Genomic DNA, 19,181 nt, shown 5'->3' with positions numbered 1-19,181 from the left:
GGGGCAGTAAGAGGAACAGGCAGTAAGACAATCTGACAGGGCTGGGTAGGGATGTGCTTCTCAGGCAAGTAAACTGTGTTCCATGGAGTTGATGAGGGGACCCCAAAGTGATACAGCTCCAGCCTGCTGGCAGAAAGCCCACACACAGGGGCTGACTAACCCACTAACCAGGGACTGACTGATAAAGGATTTAACCAGTGTACAGGGAGATTCCGTTAAGGAATAACAAAACCATAAAGTTTCTATTTAAGAAAGATAAGTCACAGTAAAGATATGAAGAGAGAACTCAACTGATATTTTACCTTTTCACCTTTATCTCCTTTCAGGCCTGGCAAACCAGCTACTCCTGGCAATCCTGCTTCTCCCTTATTTTAAATCAAAAAAGAAAGATTAATTAAAAGAAATCAAAAATGAACAAAGAGGCAGATCCAAAATATATATTTGAGTTGGTTTCCTTGTCTTTATCACAAAAGACTAACATAGCAAATGATTCAGAATAAATATAGCGCAACACCTAGAAGAATTTTTTTTTAAAAAAAGCATTATGTAGAAAATAATTTATTCTCAAGTGAAAACATCTACACTAAATATAATTCTCATTTCTACCATGAGTCTTTTTTTTTTGGGGGGTGTATTCAAACAACTAAACCTTACAGACCTCTGCAATTCTAATTTTAAATGAATTAAATCTAAACCATACTGTTTCTTAACTGGGAAATATAGTGTAAGTACATTACAACACTACAAACCAGTATGATATTTTTCATAACTTCCAAAAAACAAAAACCAAAAAACACCCAAACTTTTTGTTTTTTTAAGTACCTGGCAGAATTAGACAGCATGATGCACTAAAAAGCAATAGGAAAACCTCATACTTTATTTGGAAAGCAGTGGCAACTCTCTCTAGATTCTTGTTGCATTCCTGGAAGCATGTATATTTTGCTGGGATGAACCTTCACTGGTGATGAAGTTGTAGCAAGTAACCTCTCCTCATGTGGGCACTAAAACAAAAAGAAGATTTTCTGATTTTCGTTCCACTTTGGTTATTAGCTAAATACCATCCAAGCACTACTTTAAAGTTACTTTCTGTTTTAATACTCCTGTACACACCATATTACACAACAGCCAATTGCCAAAATTGCAAAAAAGGCAAAAGCAGTAGTAAAAATAAGTACAGACATTGTGATACTTTGGTTTGTAGATGGAATCAATCAGTCCTTCCTTCTGCCCACTCTGGATTTTTTTTGCTGACTGCAGGCTGGGTGGTGATAATACTGTCTGCTATCTCAGAGGAGCCTGCTCTTACAGACTATTCCTAATTAACAGACAAATATTTTAACACATTTTCCTTCTGAGGTTTTTTCCTTAACTTTTTTTTCCCCCCAAATAGTCTTGATTCAGCAAAACAATCACATTTGCAACTTCAAGCATTTCTGTAGTTCTAGTGTGTTGCAGTTTACATTGAGTCTGTCTATCAAAACAAATAGAAAAAGTGAGCCCTCTAAACTAAATCAGTATTTTCCCTTATGTTAAAAAATACATACATCTCAGCACGTGCATTATAAAGAATAAAGTATTTGCCAATTATGAAACACTTGTTCTTCCACATTAGTGTATTGAAATAAGAGAAACACTCTCAACACCTTCCTACTTTTCTTCCCTTCCACCGTCATTGCAGACTCTTTCACAGTCTTTGTTTATCATCTGTAATGCTTCACTAGCTGCAACTGGTATTGAAATGGCCTCTGTTATTTGAAGCCATCCTCTGGTCATCGCTGTGGTTTGTTTCTCGCTCTCCGAGACTTCCTCAGTTACTAATTAGATATTAATCAACGTTAAGAAACGCATGTAAAAAGCACTAGCAGCACCTAGTGCCTTTTACTGAACTTCCACCATGCCATTTAGTTAGGTAGCAAGAAACAACGTACCTTGACTCAAGAGACAGGATTCATTTTTAGGAGTTAATTAATCTAACATTTCTATTGAATTTTCTTTACAACTCTTTAGTAAGAAACAATGAAGCAATTTCTTTTGTATTAACACCTGCATTTTAACAAATAACTTACCAGGTCTGAAGATATCTCACAACACGTATCTTCTGTTACAAGTTTTGGATTACAATAAACTGTTAGGTGGTGAAGTTCAATCTATTAAGAAATACAAAAGAGATAATGGGAGATGAGAAAAATCATGAGTTAAGGCATTTTCTTGTCTTGGCATAATAAACTTCCTCTCTGAAACACTACATATTTCTGAAATGCTGGAAAAAGAGACGAATCCAAAATAATTACACAGCTCCTCACTCAAGGAACAAATTATGCAGTCTATTACTTTGCTGTAAATAGCATTTTAGACTTCATTTATCTTCTTCTAAGTTGCATGCCTCTGTACTACTATTGCTATGTTAGGCATTTTAGCCCTCTAGACATTCTTTGCAAACCTTAATTTCAGGAATGTAATATTCTCCTGCAGTGAACTAGAGTAAAGGTTTGATAAGCTTTATCTCACCTACATCTTCTATCACTTTGACAGACCTTTGTCTGGACCTTGCAACTAAATCACCTGAAGATCGAAAATCACAAATTCTGTACACAAAGTTTCTGTATCAGAGATTTTGCGTGGACTGATGACATGAACAGCATCTCACTTTAACTAGCTAATCTTGCCCTCATATGCCTCTTTCCGTATCTGTTTTGTACTCCCTTATTCTATCCCTTCCACTTGGTATTGAGAAGAGTGACTCGGTACAGGATTCACTCTGCTGCCTGCATCAGCTTTATGCCCACAATGTTTTCCTGCAAACACGGAAATCCCAACTGACAGCTTCCACTCAGAATTATCCAGCCCGTGCCATGCAACCAACACAAGATAAAAAGAATCTGCTCCTTCTACTGCGTGCTACTTGGAGATGAGGAGGTGGTACATACATTTCAAGTAACGTTGAACTCAGTCTTGGAAAATAAAGTATGAACTTGGACCCACGGCTCAAGAGCTCTGAGTCCAGGCCAAAGCCTGAAGCATTTAACTCCTCACGGGACTGATTCCTCCCACAAAGCCAGCTTGCACTGACAATGTGCTATTTTCTGGAACTGTACAGTACAAATAATACAGCTGAAACTTTCAGATGGTCGCTATAAACTCCAAGTCAGATGGTTTGAATCTGGTAACTGGATGTCAGCGTACTTAAAACAAACTGACACTTCCTATGAGCCCTCTGCATGAAGAAACAGAGAAGAGTTTCTCTGGAATAGAACATTGCCCAGAATATTATGGGGTTGCCTTGAGTAATTCTTGCATCAAAGGCTGCAAGAAACACACCTCCAGCCACTTCCTAAACCCTCTCATTTGGAGGGGCAATTGACAACTATTAACAATGTGCTCCTATTTCTACATAGCTGACTTACCCTGGAATGTGATACAATCTTGATACATACGTAATAATTTTTTTGTGTCTCTCAGATATCAAAGAGAGACAAATGATAACAGATGACCAACACAAACTTATATCTCATAAAAATTGAAAGAAAAAAACCCCTGCCACCACAGGTTATCTCTAAATGTAGTAATAATACGCCTATGGTAACCACATGGCTCTTACTCCAAACCGAGTACCGAAAAACAGACACCTAACCAGGACCAAGTTTTTGTAGTTTCTTTGCTACCAAGGTTTGCTTTAGCAGATGCTACAGCATTGAATATTGTTTAAAGAAAAAGACTTAAGTACTTCAAATGAAGAATACACACTCAAAATTAATAATCAATTTTGAACTTTTTATCTACATAATTCTTTATGATGGTGTTTATAAAAGTGTGGCTAAAACATGATTTCAAGTTGTCTCGTTTTCCTTTAATACTACTCACATCTACAGGCTTATCATCCGCAGTGCGAGAAGCAATCAGTGTCCTTCCCTGCAAGTCAATGGTGAATTTTTCATCAGTCTGCTTTCTTTCAATTAAATTACAATCCAAATAGAGGGAAATGATCCCCGACTGCACACTAATACCAAGCTTATGCCACTGCCGATCAAACAATGGATAAATTTCTCGACTCTTAAAAGTGTAGTGCAGTATATTTCCCTGAGCAGATTTGGTCATGTACTCCACAGCCTTTTTTGTACCATCCAGAAGGACAGAGATCTGAAAGCAAAATAAAATAAATGAAGCGTTCATTTAAAAGTTATAAGAATTAAACACATATATAAACAATACATAGTAATAATATTTTGACTACACAGATTGGGTTACAATCTATGCACGGTCTTCTACTACATAGGATTATGTTATGAAGCATTATTCTATGTAATTTTGTAAATACACACACCAATCACAAATCATAACATGCCTTCTTATCCTTGTTTGCAGTTTTAACTCAATATTTTGTTAAATTTATGTCATTACTATAATAAAACATAAAGTATTTCAGATCAGTCTGTCTATTCCATATAAACTGTAGTTAAATTCAGTGGTGAAATATCCACCAAGTTATATTTGCCATATTATATGGAGAAAAAAACACTTAAAGAAGAAAGATAAATCAAAGATGACTCTAACCTCAGGTGTGTCATACTGATTTAAAACTTGCCATATATACCAACGCTCTTTCTTGGTATTCCGCCGTACACGGAACGTAGCAACTAGAGAGTATTCTTCAGGAAGCCCATTTGGAAATACTTGCCTACAGTAGGAGGGAGAAAAAAAAAAAAAAGATTTCTTGTTATTCTTATACAGACAAACACTGCTTAAAAGGAATGAACAGAAATAGTACCTTGTGAAAACAAGGAGCCGAATGCTCACTCACATTCATACAAATTCATGAGCTTTAGCATTCAGAAGTGCCACTTCTCAAAAGTACCATTCAGTCTATTTACAAGAATAATAGCTGAAGATTTCACTAAGGAAATTTTTGTTCTTACGTTTTTAAAATCTGTAATTACTATAAATAGGAATCTTAAAAGAACTGCTGCAAAGTGAATGCCACACATAAACATATTTTAAAATACTGCTTTTCCCAATTGATTGCTTGGGATACTGGAACAAGTTTCCCCAGAGGATTTGTGGAATAATCCGCATCTTTGAAGACTTCCAAAATCATCTGGACAGGGCTTGTAAGAGCCTGACCTAACTTTCAAGTCGGTCCTTCTTGGAGCAGGAGGTTTGATCCAGTGAATTCCACAGGCAGTGATATGGACACCTTGAGTGTCATAACAGCTGGAAGTTAGAAGACTTGAACAAAAATAAAAAAATGCATTTCTGAATGAATGACTTGCTGTTGTTTGATGTTGTTATTCTTTTTTTACCTAAGATATGTTGATGCATCTAAAAAAAAAGTCTGACTTGCTGCCTATATCACAGAATGTGGTACAACACCACTTCTACAAACTATTTGAGAAGTTTGACAAGTTTAACAAAATTTCAGGAAAAAATGAAATTACTCTGTAACTAACAATTCTACAGACTATGGAAATCATTAAATATATATTAGTTCTGTACTAAACACCTTTTTCTTTTGAAGCTTTTGCATTTCAAATTATTTCTTTTCGAAGAGGTGAGACAAATGAAAACCACTACACAATACACAAGTAGCCGAAGCATTAACATTGCTGTTTGCTGAAAACTCTCGAGATTGCCCAAGTAGCCACAGTGCAAAAGGCATTCCCTGGATCAGAGCAGAGGAAACCCAAGGGCCCCTGCAGAAGCCCTCCCATTTTTCTTCCCACAATCATGCAAAGTAAATGGTTTAGTTCTAAAAATCTACAAATGAGATTATAATTACACAATAATCTGCTATAAAGGATTTATTAAAAAAAAGTAAAAACAAAGAGGAAAAAAAAAAGGAAGAAAGCACCAGCTTGCAAGACAAAAACCCCACAACCCTCCTGGAAATCAGTGTACTTCGGTTAACTTAGGATCTCAGGAAAAACGCCTTCTGTGTAGAGAAGCCTGCTCTAAATCCTGCCAAAGAGCTTCATTATGGACTAACACCTATTTAAGTCCCTTATGTGGGAATCACACTACTTTGGCTTATTTCCCACAGCTGATTCCTGTTTTATCCCAGGACCAAATTGGCTGCTTTCCCACATTGTTAGTGGACCCATATCCTCTCTTATACAGCTATAGATGTTTATATGTCAAAAGGCAAGGAAAAAATGAACGGGCTTTGCAGAACTTAAACCTAGACTTCATACAACAATGTGTTTTAATTATAGCATAAAGAATATGTTTATGATTTACAAAGAAAATATCTTCACTGGGCATCAGTAATACACGCATGTGTTTCCGCAGAACCTTAAACCATCTGGGCACGGGATCAGCCCTATGGTTTCCAGTACCCCAGGCAAGCTACAGAGATGCACCTCAGGTTTACAGCTGTAAACTAGACAGGATATCTGGCTGTGGGAACATTTGATAACCTCTCAAAAATAAACTAACTTTCCCAGATAAGTTCCATATTGAGAGACACAGCATTAGTGGGCAAAGGGCAGACAACTGTGGCAGATCAGAAGACTTAATCAAAAGAAAGGAGAGGAAACCATGATTGCTACGGCAAGTCTGCAAAACAAATGGAAGTAGTTTCTGGGCATGGTAGTTATTCTAGTAAATATGGACATAGAACGTTTCTCCTTTTTTTTTTTCTTTGTACCATTCTTGTTTTCTGAGGTAAACCTCTCTGACACTTTAGAGCTATGTAAATGAACGGTATTAGTCTTCTAAAGCTTTAAGTGTTTCTTCCAGAATTTTCTCTAAAAGATTTGGTTGTGTTGTGAGTGCACGATAGAAAACTACCTTCCTTAACTGCTTATCAAATCACTTGGGAAACAGGACAAGAATTAAGGTATGGGCCAGCAGTATGAAAGAGGGCAGGAGTTCACTCTACTTTCTCTTATCTTCGAACTGACAAAGAAAACAGTTTTGGGAGAAACAAGAAAAGCGGACAAGGTCAAATTAAGTCCTAACAGTGTTACACTGATTTCAGTCATATCTAATAAAGAGGTGAGATTTAAGTAGAATTGGACCAAGAATTAGATTCACAAAATAATTTAGGCAGGAAGGTCTCTCTAGAGACCAATAGATCTAATCCCCTGCTCAAAGCAGAGCCAACCTGAAAATTATACGAGGTTCCTCTGAGCCTTGTCCAGTTGAGTTTTTAAAGTCTCTGAGAACGGAGATTATCCTACAGCCCTCTGAGAAACTTGTTCCAGTGTCTAGCCAATAAACAGCACAAGTGTGGTATACAACTACTATACACTAAAGACATAACTAAACAGAAGTAATATTTTTATTCTGAGAAGAGTTTTCATTGTGTAACTGTGTGAACATTCCTTAGTGACCAAGAAGTCATTAACAGATCTTCTAAAGTATACACTTAACACTCAATCCTTCCAGACAAATGGTGAATACTAAAACGAAGAAAATGAAGGGATAAAATACTCAGAAAACTAGAATACTATATCTACTTCTGTACACAATTTTCCCTATGCTCTTGCTTCCTGACTGGCTTCAGGTGAATGTAACAGAATAAATATCATGCATCGAGCATTGAACTGACTTTGGTACAGATGATAGCAAAATTTAAGTATTACTACCATGATGTCTTCTACTCTGTAAAGCTCAGTTGAAAACTCAGAAATAGGCAAAGTATGCATGTGTTTTAAACTATAAATATATATTGACATTTGATGGGGAAAAAAAAAAAAATAACCAACAACCCAGAAACATGAACATAAACCCCCATATTGGAACATAAGAAAAGCCAAAACAAAATTCTGCAGAATACTGAATTTGAAATTCAGAAGTTCTTTGAATGTTTATTATACTGTTTCACCTGATCGCATCCTTCAACATTTAAAATCTAACGAGAAAACCAATGAGACGTCACATGCAGAGCGAAAACAGTAAATGTTAATGAAAAATACAAGCAAGTTGTTCCATGTGTCCACAGCTCAACAAGTACTTCCTTACAGAGTATTCACCCTTTCTATGTGGCACAGGAAATCAATGATAGGAAAAGGCGAGAGAATAACGATGTACCAAGCTCACCTCAAAGTCCTACATTTGCAAAGCACAAATATAGAGAACATTAGAGTAGTACCTAATGGTGTCTAAGCCAAAAGCAGTAAGAGAGATGACAGCTCTTAAGAAAGCCCCAACATTACAGAAGGATGGGTAGCAGATAATAAGTATGCAAATTCACCTACAAACACAGCAAGAAAGAACTTACAAGTTAAAACAGAGAAGCAAATGAGGGTCACCTTGGCATCTGGTCTCTGATGCTTATGTTTTGTGGTTTTTTTTTATAAAAGCATCTGAACCAAAATACGTAAGGTGACTTGGGAGCAAAACCATGAATCTGAGATAGTCCTCTCCCAGGAAGCATGCTTGACAGTGGGACAGCAGTCAATTTCTCCCAATCCTGTTTAGCTTAGCTTAAGGACAATCCAAACCAGACATCCTTCCTGGATGACTGCTCTAACCTTTAAGGCTATGGAAAAAGTGTTCTCTACCTCTCCTTCATCGAAAATGCTCATGACTGCTGTGTTTTGTGCCAAATTCAATGCTGTCCAAGCATTGAATTACAAGCATTATTATGTATGATTTAAGGACATGGGCACTGCATTGTGTAGGCAACTCCGGAGACACAGGCAGCAATAAGGGATCTCTACACACATCTTTGAGTCACAATGAAACTTGGGTGGGAGTTACACAGCTGGCTGTTTAAGCCATGGTGCTTCTGAGCTTCCCTGGAATTTACGTCCAGACGCCGGAGGAAATCAGTTGTCCAAAATGACTCATTTAAGGTGCCACCAGGGGTTAGGTGGTGCTTGAGAGCAGGCAATTTGAATCATTTCGTGATACTCAGGCACCTAAAGTCTCACTATATTATACTTTAGGTGGAATTTAGACAGTTTGATTTTCTCCCTCTGTCCATATTATCAGTATTATAGAATAAAAAATGAAAGTTGATGAAAGGAGCACTGTGTTCTCAAAAAGAAGCATACCCTTGGTGGAAACTGCTGAAAACAATAGCAGGAATTGAAACACATGAACTGAATACACATCCTTGAATTTATACAACCCTAGCCTGCTGGGTTGAGATGAACTGTAAATTACAGAGGCCCCAGCTGGCAGATTGAGGATACCAAAGATAACAAGCAGGAAAATCCCTAACACCACAAGGTTTTAGATCATACATGTATATCTTACAAACCCAGATGTTCAGGTATCTTGATGTTCCACAAGTTGAAGCATCAGGCAGACGCATCCACAATGTTACTAAATACACACTATGTGCAACAACTATCAAAGCATATGTACACTCAGAGGTGCAAAGGCTTTTGTTGCTCTCCTCTTTTTTAATAGATTAAACATAGCCATAATTTTTCCTAAAAATAGGCGCTGCGGTCCAAGCACAGCACAGATTGTACTTTATGAGGCTACTAGAAGAGCAGTCACAGGTATTTTGCCTGAGCTTTAAAACTGTATTTGCGCATACTTTCCACTGTTTCTAATGATCAAGTACAGACTGATTTGGGGGAAAATAATTGCTTGTTTCCTCAAAAGTTTTGAAAATTTCTGAAATGCAGATACCAGCTGGTTCTCCTAGTGCTCCCGTGAGAAAAGAAGTAATTATGAATGAATTAACTGTGTACTCACTGTGCTATAAACAGTTTTAGTTCTATCTTTGTAAAGCAGCATTGAGTTACCCATATCAAATTTAGTAAGGCAATCCTTTATTTACCTTTTGTTTTTATTTTTTTAAAAAGCACTAATGGAAAAGTAGCATCTATTTTTAAATCTTAGGAACTCTAATTGTTCCATATGGAATGAGAAATATACTACAGTATATGATAAACTTCCGTATTTACAAGTATCAATGAAGCCTCCAGCTTGCTGAATATCTTCCAAGAAGAGAAAGATGAGCCAACTTACATTTCCTGAGAGTGAAGTGAGAGATGTTTAGAGTTTATGGCAAGACATATAATTTCCAGCTGACATATACCATTACCTGGTATATGTCACTTGTAACATGACAATGTTACAATAATTTCGTGACCAGAGCTCAAGGAGTTACTTTAAACAACCTTCCTTTAGTGAGTAATGATTTATTTAGTACCATGTTGATGGAGACACTGAATTCTTAACCCTTTTATGTTTGCTAAGATTTAAACTCAGATCCACTATGAATAAAAAAGTAAAGCTCAGGTGCCCAAATAAAAAAAACTCTCCACATCATACTCAATATTTCTAAATCAAATTATTACATTTTTGGTTCTCGGGTTTTGCCTAACTTGACTGATACAACGGGAAAAGAAGAGATAACAAATTAGAACAACTTACCAATCTCTGCCTAGAAAGGCTATTTTAAATTCTTTTCAAATAAAAGTTAACAGCTGTTTGTTACTCAGAATAAGAAATAATTTCCTTCCCATCCATCTTCCTCAAATCACATTAAGATGCACTATACAGTTTCATGTTACATTATGCCTCAAGTTGTTTTCATATGACACATTATATGATGCAACTCAAGGGAAACTATTCAGACAGCTTAAGAGTTATTAATTACTTAGGGCAAGCTCAACCCACTCAGAAAATGTACCACTGAAAGCAAAGCTGCAAATTATTTTAACACTGAGAAAAGGGATTTATCTAACATTTCAGATACTTCAGCATGTCTCTGCTTTCATTCACTGACCGGGTATGAACAGGTATAAATTAACTGTCACTTTTAATACACAGGTGGCTTAGGATTCTTTTTTTTTTTTTTGTGTGTGTGTGTTTGCAAGTCAAAGTTATTGCTATCAAAACTTTAAAGGGCATTTTTAAAAAAAAAAGTTTGATTTGAAAGAGAAATAGAAATACCAAAATCGTCAGGCCTGTGCAGAGTACTTTTCCCCTAGGGTTTCTAGCAGTATTCTGTATCCTTATTTACAGGAATTACTGGTGAACTCGTAGCCCTAACAAAATCAAAGACCAGTCTTCCATTGACTTTAAAATGCCTGCTTTCCAAGTTTGGCCAAATTCTGTGCATTTTAACTTTTCTGAAAGCAAAACAAACCAGTCAGCAACAGTAAGAACAACAGACTTAAAAGTAATAACACGTAATTGGCATTGGAAATGCAACAATTTTTCTTTTTGAAAAAATTCAGGTCAACATTTAGGTTTTTGGAGTCTTATGTTGTGGAAGGCAACTTTCAGCAATTCTGATACAGTTAAATACTTGCCTTGCTATACTCAGATATTTGTTTTATGAACCAAATAGGTTCTCAGAGCAATCAGTGAATTTTCTTTGTACCTGAAAAATAAAAATAATCCTAGCAAAGACCAAAGTCTACCAAAAGCGAGAATGAGTGATTCGGACACACAGTCATTCACTCTTACCTTTTTAACAATGAATATATTTTAAAATGTAAAAAGATTACGAAATGGGTTCAGAAACTAGCAAGAGTATCATGTTATAAAAATACTATATTCAAACAGCATGTTTCTCCTTCTAAAATACCACTCCTTACCCTGAATGCTGCACAGTAGATTAAGCTGTAGTAAGCCTCTTTTCATGTAGAGGCTCATGGGGTGGTAAAGAACGACAGCCATACCACCAGAGAACGTTGCAAAGGAAGATGAGTCAGGGAAGAGAAGAAAGCCAGAGCCTGACTCCTTCAGCATGCAAAAACCTTACTCAAAGTAATCTCATACTCCAAAGGATTCTCCCACACCTGCATTGGTATAGATTCAAGAAAACACAATGCAACACAGTGGATCCAGACAATAGATACACTGTAGTAAGCGCCTTTTTGTGTACAAAACCAGTCAAGGAATTCTGTAGGGTACTAGAAAGATTTGGGTGGCTTTTGCAGTATACAGACATTGACATCTTCCTCTAGACACTTTTGAGCTCAACATCTAATGCATAGTTACCTGTGATTAAGACAGACTGAAGTGATCTACGTGATTCACTCTGGTCTTGCACTAAATACAGGTCTTGCATTCAGACTGCTTCTTTTCCTTAAATGGCCAGAGAACAAACAAACAGGCTGCTCTTGGTGTCCAAGAGACAGGGAAAACAGATGAGAAAAATGTGGAACTTTAGTTCTTTCACAAAGGGGAAAAACATTTCTTCTGCATCTACTGTTTTTAGAATCTTGTGAATACAGTGATGTTTCTCATACTAAGTGCCATTTCACTAAGCATTTCTCCACATTTCACGGATGCTAAAACTGCTCATGTATCGAAGCTCATAAGTGTCAGTTTGAAATAGCTCCTTCCAGTACCAGCATCCATCTCCCTATCGTAGCTACACTGAAAATATAACTCAAAAAACCCCCATCTCTTGAACTCTCATCATCTCCCGTCAGAGCGATGTTCTTCCTAGATAGATATATACACCTCATTCTCCTTTCCTTCGTAGCTAAATGTCAATCATCGTGCACACATGCATCTGCATTCTCATCCCCATTTTCCTAACAGGTTTCTACTTCTGTGATTTACTGCAGGGAATGAAACCTCCTTGCACACTTGTCCACATGGTCTTATCGTGCAGCATGAACATCCCAGAAATCTTCAGTGCTTTTCCTTACTCCAAACCACACTAGTAAATTGATTGCCTCTATAAGGAAACTTACTCATGGTTTGATACATTTCTGACAAGCAATCCACAAAAATGAATCAAAACTTCCTTTGGAGATCCAGACAAACCTGATGATCTGTCCAATCTCCAGAGTTTGTGATTGTCTCCTAAGATACAGTCTTTGTTCAAAATTTAAAGCTAAGATGTGCTTAAAAGAATAGCAGGGATTTAAGTGTCCTTCAAGTGATTCGAGAATTGTATTAAGTTTTTTGGCATTATTTAATCATGTCTCAAGGCCCTTTTGCTGTGCTAAATGTTCTAAAATCCAGCTGTGGTGCTTTTTTTTTTTTTGAAGTATGGCAACCATCAGAAGAAGAGGATGTGAACTTAAATATTTTTAAAGGAACTTTACACAATTCTTTTAAAACCTACCTCTGTCTTTATTTAGACAATTTATGAGCAGCTCTGTAACTCATGTGGTCTTTCTAGTTTGCTCCCAGAAATGAAACAAAACCAACAGGTCTAGTTATTACTCTGTTATTTGGCAGTCTCTGAAGTCAATAAGATATTGAATTCTTACACTAAATATGATTATCTACAGTGAAGTTATTCAGCTGATCAAAAAACTCTCTGAAGATGTTAGAAAAAACCTACAGTAACCTCTGAAAGTCGACTGGCAGTGAAAATTGCTCTGCATGCAGTTTTACATGCTTCCTACCCTGAAGCAAGATCTGTGGTACAGTGTTAATTATTTGTAGATCTCAGTGGTTGCTGTTGTCTGGAAAAGCAAAGCAAATGCAGACTACAGTAGAGGATTTGTCTGTTGGAGGCTATGATCATTCAATCTGAAGACAGACAATGCACTTCATGCTTCGGAAAGGAGGAAGAAAATCAAGAATGATGTTTCATTTTTTGTTGTCCTATATATCCACATAATCTTCCTCCACTAGAGGAGGAAGGAATCTAAGCATCCATCTCTTCTTGGAGGTTTTCACAGCCAATTTACCAGCACTGTACAGACATTTGTACAGGTATCTAGAGATGCTAGCTGATTCCAGAAACATAATAACTTTTTAGTTTGGTACACAGAAGGGCAAGTCAGCTCCAGCAATGCTGCATGCTGAGAAAGTCACACCCTGCTACTTCTCACACCGGTCTTGTGAGAGCTAACTTGTATATTTCTGCATGACATCATGCTCCCCCACCTAAATGTGTTGTTTCCTTAGAACCCTCAATTTCTTCCTGTTTAGTTTCCACGCACCCCCATCCCAAACTTTTGGTAGCTTTTTACAATGAATCAATGAAACAAGCACTAGCAAAGTGAATTGTTGATTACAGTTGGAATAGGCTCCCCCTTTCCTTCCTTGGTTCATTCTGCCAGGTCCCAGACTACCCTGGCTGATGGTAAAAAGCAAACCATCTCCCAGGCCAGCATTCCTCCTACAAAAATGCTGAGCACTCTCAGCAACCTAACAGCATCGCTGGCAGTGAAAAGGAAGAGCTAGAAGGGCTGTTGTATGGAGTGCAGCTGAACCAAACTAAGGGATAATTTTTTTCCTAACCTCCTCAAATAATTGCCTGGATAACTAGCTGCCTCCTCTTCAGCATGCAGGACTGCCTATAAATAAAATAATTCCAGGCTAAAGTCACAAGCAGGTCATGCAAAGAAGTACTTGAGGAAAAAAAGGCACAGGCAACATCGAAGGTACTACACCCTACAAGACTGTTGAAGAAGGATACATCTAGTCATCTTGGTTCCAGCTGATCTCCGACCCCCCCAAAAGAAGGTAGAAGTGGTGCAGATCAAGCTACCAGCAGAAGAGGCTGAAGTAGAAAAGAAGGTTAATGATACCAGATACCAGGGTCTGACCTGAAACAAGTAGCTCTGTCAGCTGCAAAAGTGAAGCTAAAGAGAGAACATGCTTTTGCTTTAACACCCCCTACACAGAGCATGACTATTCAATGAATATTGAAGCCTGGTGTTCTGCTTACAATTTGAAGGATAATTAGATAAATAACATGCTCTTTTACAGTTTGTAAAAACTGTTAACATTCATGGATTGCAAGTGAATGAATACGGAAAATAAAAGATAAAAAAATTAATTTGCATCACATAGAAAGACATAACTGCATTTTCCAAAACTGGAAATTATCACTTTCATGAAGTCTCAGGACTTAGATATGAGTTGTCTAATTACACTCAAATTAGGGGAAAAAAAAAGAGCACATACAGCTTAGCCTGCATATTTCTTACTTTCTGTAATAATGAGATTTTTGGTAATTTACAGATTAAATGGGGTTAAAATATAACAAGCTCAAAAACCATCAACATTGCATTGCTATCTGCTGAGTCATAACTTTGTTTACCAGGATGGGCCAAGGACCTGTGGCTTGCTAACCCTGCTACTATCAGGCGGAGCTCGGAAATGGCCAAGTATTCCCTTTAAATGGCTAGGGGAGAAACAAAAAAATGCTTGTAAAGGTCTTGCTTTAGGCCCAGGACAGAGGTGTTGATAGGAGGCTTCAAGCGGTGGTAGGTTTGGATAAGACAGTGAACATTTCATTTAGATTCTTCCTAAGCTTCACATCAAAAGAGCCCGTCAATCCCAGCTTGAAAGAACCCTGAATATTACCAGGATTCCTTCTCAGGCTGGGGAAACAGGCCAGCTGCCTTATATCCAAACAAGGAAGATTGATACGCTAGGAATTTACAAACTTTTCTCAAAACAGCAAAGGTTCCACAGTACAAAAATTTTGCATTAAAACAATGCATCAACTGTAACTTAATCTGAGGTTGAATCATCTATGTAACATCTATGAGGAAGTGACAGAACTAGAATGAACAATGGTCTTATTTTTCAACAAGTGAAGCTGAGATTGAAATCTTTACTACAAAACTCAAGTAGTAGATGAAGTATGGAAGAGTTACGACAATATCAAAGAAAATATCACTAATATCACCAATATTTTGCATTGGATAAAATTGTATCATTTACGCATGCAATGAGATGCAAGAAATATTTTGGAAGTTTTTAAAAGGAAATACTTTGTTTTCTCACTGTTCTATGACAGAACCAGGATTCTGATGAATTTGCTCTCACCCCATAAATTACATGGTTGACAATGAAATTAAGTACCTAATATTATGGTAACAAGGAAGAAAATCTGTTAACAGTAGAGACTATAATCGAATGACAGAATCCCAAAATTGTTGAGGTTGGAAGGGACCTGTGCAGGGCATCTGGTCTAACTACCCCTGCTGAGGCAGGGCCACCTAGAGCCAGTTGGATAGGAGTATATATTTACTTATGTACGAGAAGAAAAATCAATCCAACATAAGCTTTTTAAAGACATGACATTTAATTGTAATAACAAATGTTAGGATGCTGTGAAAAATGTTATCTTAGGCATAATATGGATTCATATTAGTAATGCTAACTGGTCCTTAAGGAAAGCAATGAAACAAGACTGTGTTATAACTTTTCAGTCTTTCAAGAACTCTAACCAGCTAATGAGTCATGACTTTTCCTTTCCATGAAATCATATCAGCTATCTTGAATCACAAAGTGTTCTTGTAGTGCTCCTAACACTTTCACAACAAACCAGTCTTAAGCTTATGTAATTTCCTGGTAGCATAGCGTATCTGTCTCCACATACTAACAGTAATACAATCATTTATCACTTCCTAAATGTAAAGAAAGTCCTGTGGAAAGGAAAGTAACCTATTAAAAAAATAAGAAATAATTCCAAAGTCTATGTTTCTTTTTGAGTAATCACAAATGTCTGATGGAATTTCTTGCATCTAACATTTTCAGACATTCCAATAATCATATACAGTTTCATTACTGAACTACAGCTACAACTTATCTTCTATATTTGGTCCTGTTGTGGTACATTTTCTTCCAATGTCTCTGTCCATATGATTATTCTAATGAGTCTTTATCACATATTGTCCACAGTTCATACAGGAATGAAAAGTCTGATGTTAAACATTCTCAGCTCTCAGTGACTTAATTTCAGGGGAGTTATTTAAAGAAAGTCAACTTACTGCATGAGAAGACGCTCCTCCCAAAACACCTTGTTTCCAAATAACACCTTTACCTATAAAACAAGTGAGCACCACCTACTAATGACTGTACAGGTCAGCTGCTAGATGTCAATCCTGAGAAAATGCAGTAATTTAATGCTGCAACTGCATGTGCTGCACGTCAGAGTAATCACATCCAGCATGGAGGGCTCTGAGTGCAAGAACTGGACCTGGGAATGCACTTCTTCCCCCCAAGTCTTGGCAAACAGTTCCTGTTATCGTATGTGCTCCTGGTGAATACTATTCTCTTTTTTGTTTAGTTTCATAGATTAATTTGAACTGGCATTCATCTAGCATTCTGAGCTGCTGACTTAGAGACAGCAAGCTAAAAAACAAGGTGTGGAGTCAGAGCACCTCAATGATCTGTCTGTGTTGTTATTTCTCAAGAGTGGTCCAAAACAAATCTCACACTCCTTAGCCATAAAAAAATCTGTTCCTAATTTATGCAATATGCGTTCAACGGTGTTTGAGTAATCAACACTGCTCACTGTAGATTTATGAATACACACATTTCTTACTAAACTCTCAGCCAAGATCACAAAGAAAATGGAGTAAAAGAGAGAAATCGAAGTTTATCAAGTGCTTAAACATCAACATTGCTAAGTGGTGCAATGATAAGCAGCAGCCTAATCCCTAAAATGACAGATACATGAATTTTCATACGACAATTAAAAACCCAATGCCATATTAGGAATTATCAACGAGTTATTCAAGGCCTGTATTGTCACGCTCGATCCCAGAGTATTTTTAGGATTTTTTTTTAATAGAATTCTGAGAATCTGCAAGTAGTCATATTGGCTAAATCCAAAAATAACATGATCTCTTGCACATTTCTGTTAAGACACCAATATCTGTACATCTGGACTTAGTTTCTATACATTACACACTGTTTTTCATGTATAAGTTTATTAAATCATTCCAAGGTTTGAAATGAGTTTGTGACAGAATAAATGTTCACTTGAGACAAGGCTGCAATCAGCCAACTCTGTACACTTATGGCTGAAATCCAGTTGATACGCAGACCTCTAAGTGAAAAATACAGGGCATGGACCACAAGGTTCATACAAAATTATATAATTATTTTTTACAATTTGGAAATTAATCTCCATAAATTAAAAATCTTTCATGGTACGATGATAAAAACTGCAGAAAGCTAACCACAGAGAAATGCTAGAGGCCAAAAATCTTTCACAACCAACTGAAAATAAATGAAAATCAGTGTAATGAAAAAAGCACCAGGCAGTTTCGCTGTGACAGAGCCCATGAACTATTTTTAGACAGAAAAACTAAAAACTCAGAGGCAAGGTGGGGGAAGGGAATGATATCTCTAAGACATCTTTAAACAATGAAGCCCCGGTGTACACACAGATGTATCAGCACAAACATATTTTTGTAGGTACAGCTTTAGTCAAGAGAAGCAATGCCTGACAGCATAGCTAATGCAAACTGCATTTCACAGAGTATTAAATCACAAAAGCCAGGAAGAAACAAAACCAAAACCTGATTTATTACAGGGTTGTTTTTTTTTTTTCTCTCTCAGTCTGCTGATAAATGATGTCTGAAGCACATGGCACCACTGCTTCAGCTGGAGAAACTATATGCATTTTTCAAAGCCACTTGAATCTTCTCAGCCCAATCAGCAAAACAGATGATGTTCAACAGATCTTTCAATCTCTAACTTTACACTACAACGTATGTGGGCTACGGTCTATCCTCAGCTGCACGGATTATATCCAGTACATTTCATTGAATTGTGTGGTTGCATTTAGCATTGCTGTATATACCCATATTTACCCTGGATTTCTAAAAAACTTCAACTGTATTAATTTTGCAACTATATTTTTTGCTCTAACACTATTCTGACTAGTGTTCTTATCAACCATGGGTCTTATTACAGACTTAGATATGCATCCTCCTTGTTGATTTTTAGTACTATCTTGCACTCACTTTTGAGAGACCTTTTTCTCCAAAAAAGATGGCCAATAAAGCCAAGACAACATTACAAAGATTTTAAAAAATCAGCATGTTTGTCACGGATTAAGGGATGCATAAACTGTTGTGAAAGTTCCTCACAGTCCATCATCACTTAAGACTCTCTTCAGTGAACATACTGGTAAACTGAACATCCTGTGGCAGAGTCTATGTCCATTTTTTCAAACAAGGGCCACGGGAAAACATCCAGGTAAATTTCTTGTGATGAATCTAGACACCTAATAGCACAGAAACTTTGTGGAGCAATTGCAATTTTTATAACAGCGTGTGTTTTAAGTTTTGCTATCCTATCTAATAAGAAAACTGAAAAATTGTTTTGAGATCCATATTGGAAGAAAAGAAACAAAGAATTTGATCTAGGAGCATATAGCAAAAGTGAAATTGTTTCAATATTGCAGATGCCTTTGTTTCAATCAGAATAACAGAATTGTTTTATCCACAGGGCAAGTTAAACCATTAAACTGAAGGTGCAATTTCAGGGTTTGCTTAAGCTAATGGCAAGCTGCGCCCTGTTCCAGCAATGACTTCTTGCTCTTTCCC

General features: G+C 37.0%; 1 protein-coding gene across 1 annotated transcript in view; it reads right to left on the bottom strand.

The window, feature by feature from the left end:
* Positions 1–302: 302 nt before the first annotated feature.
* The window catches only part of LOC104489778 (collagen alpha-1(XIX) chain-like), a gene marked incomplete at its 3' end in the record, with an annotated part of 34,595 nt that continues 15,716 nt past the window's right edge, over positions 303–19,181 (bottom strand). The window contains exons 4-8 of the mRNA XM_010131979.1: positions 4,552–4,675; positions 3,862–4,137; positions 2,067–2,147; positions 876–1,001; positions 303–365 (exon numbers count right to left, since the gene is read on the bottom strand). Of these exons, the coding sequence (XP_010130281.1) occupies positions 303–365; positions 876–1,001; positions 2,067–2,147; positions 3,862–4,137; positions 4,552–4,675 (670 nt within the window). The remainder of the gene's footprint in view (positions 366–875; positions 1,002–2,066; positions 2,148–3,861; positions 4,138–4,551; positions 4,676–19,181) is intronic.

This window comes from Buceros rhinoceros, unplaced genomic scaffold, assembly GCF_000710305.1.
Source record: "Buceros rhinoceros silvestris isolate BGI_N320 unplaced genomic scaffold, ASM71030v1 scaffold11602, whole genome shotgun sequence".
In the NCBI taxonomy this organism is placed as follows: Eukaryota; Metazoa; Chordata; class Aves; order Bucerotiformes; family Bucerotidae; genus Buceros; species Buceros rhinoceros.
This window is presented reverse-complemented; position numbering and strand designations above follow the sequence as displayed.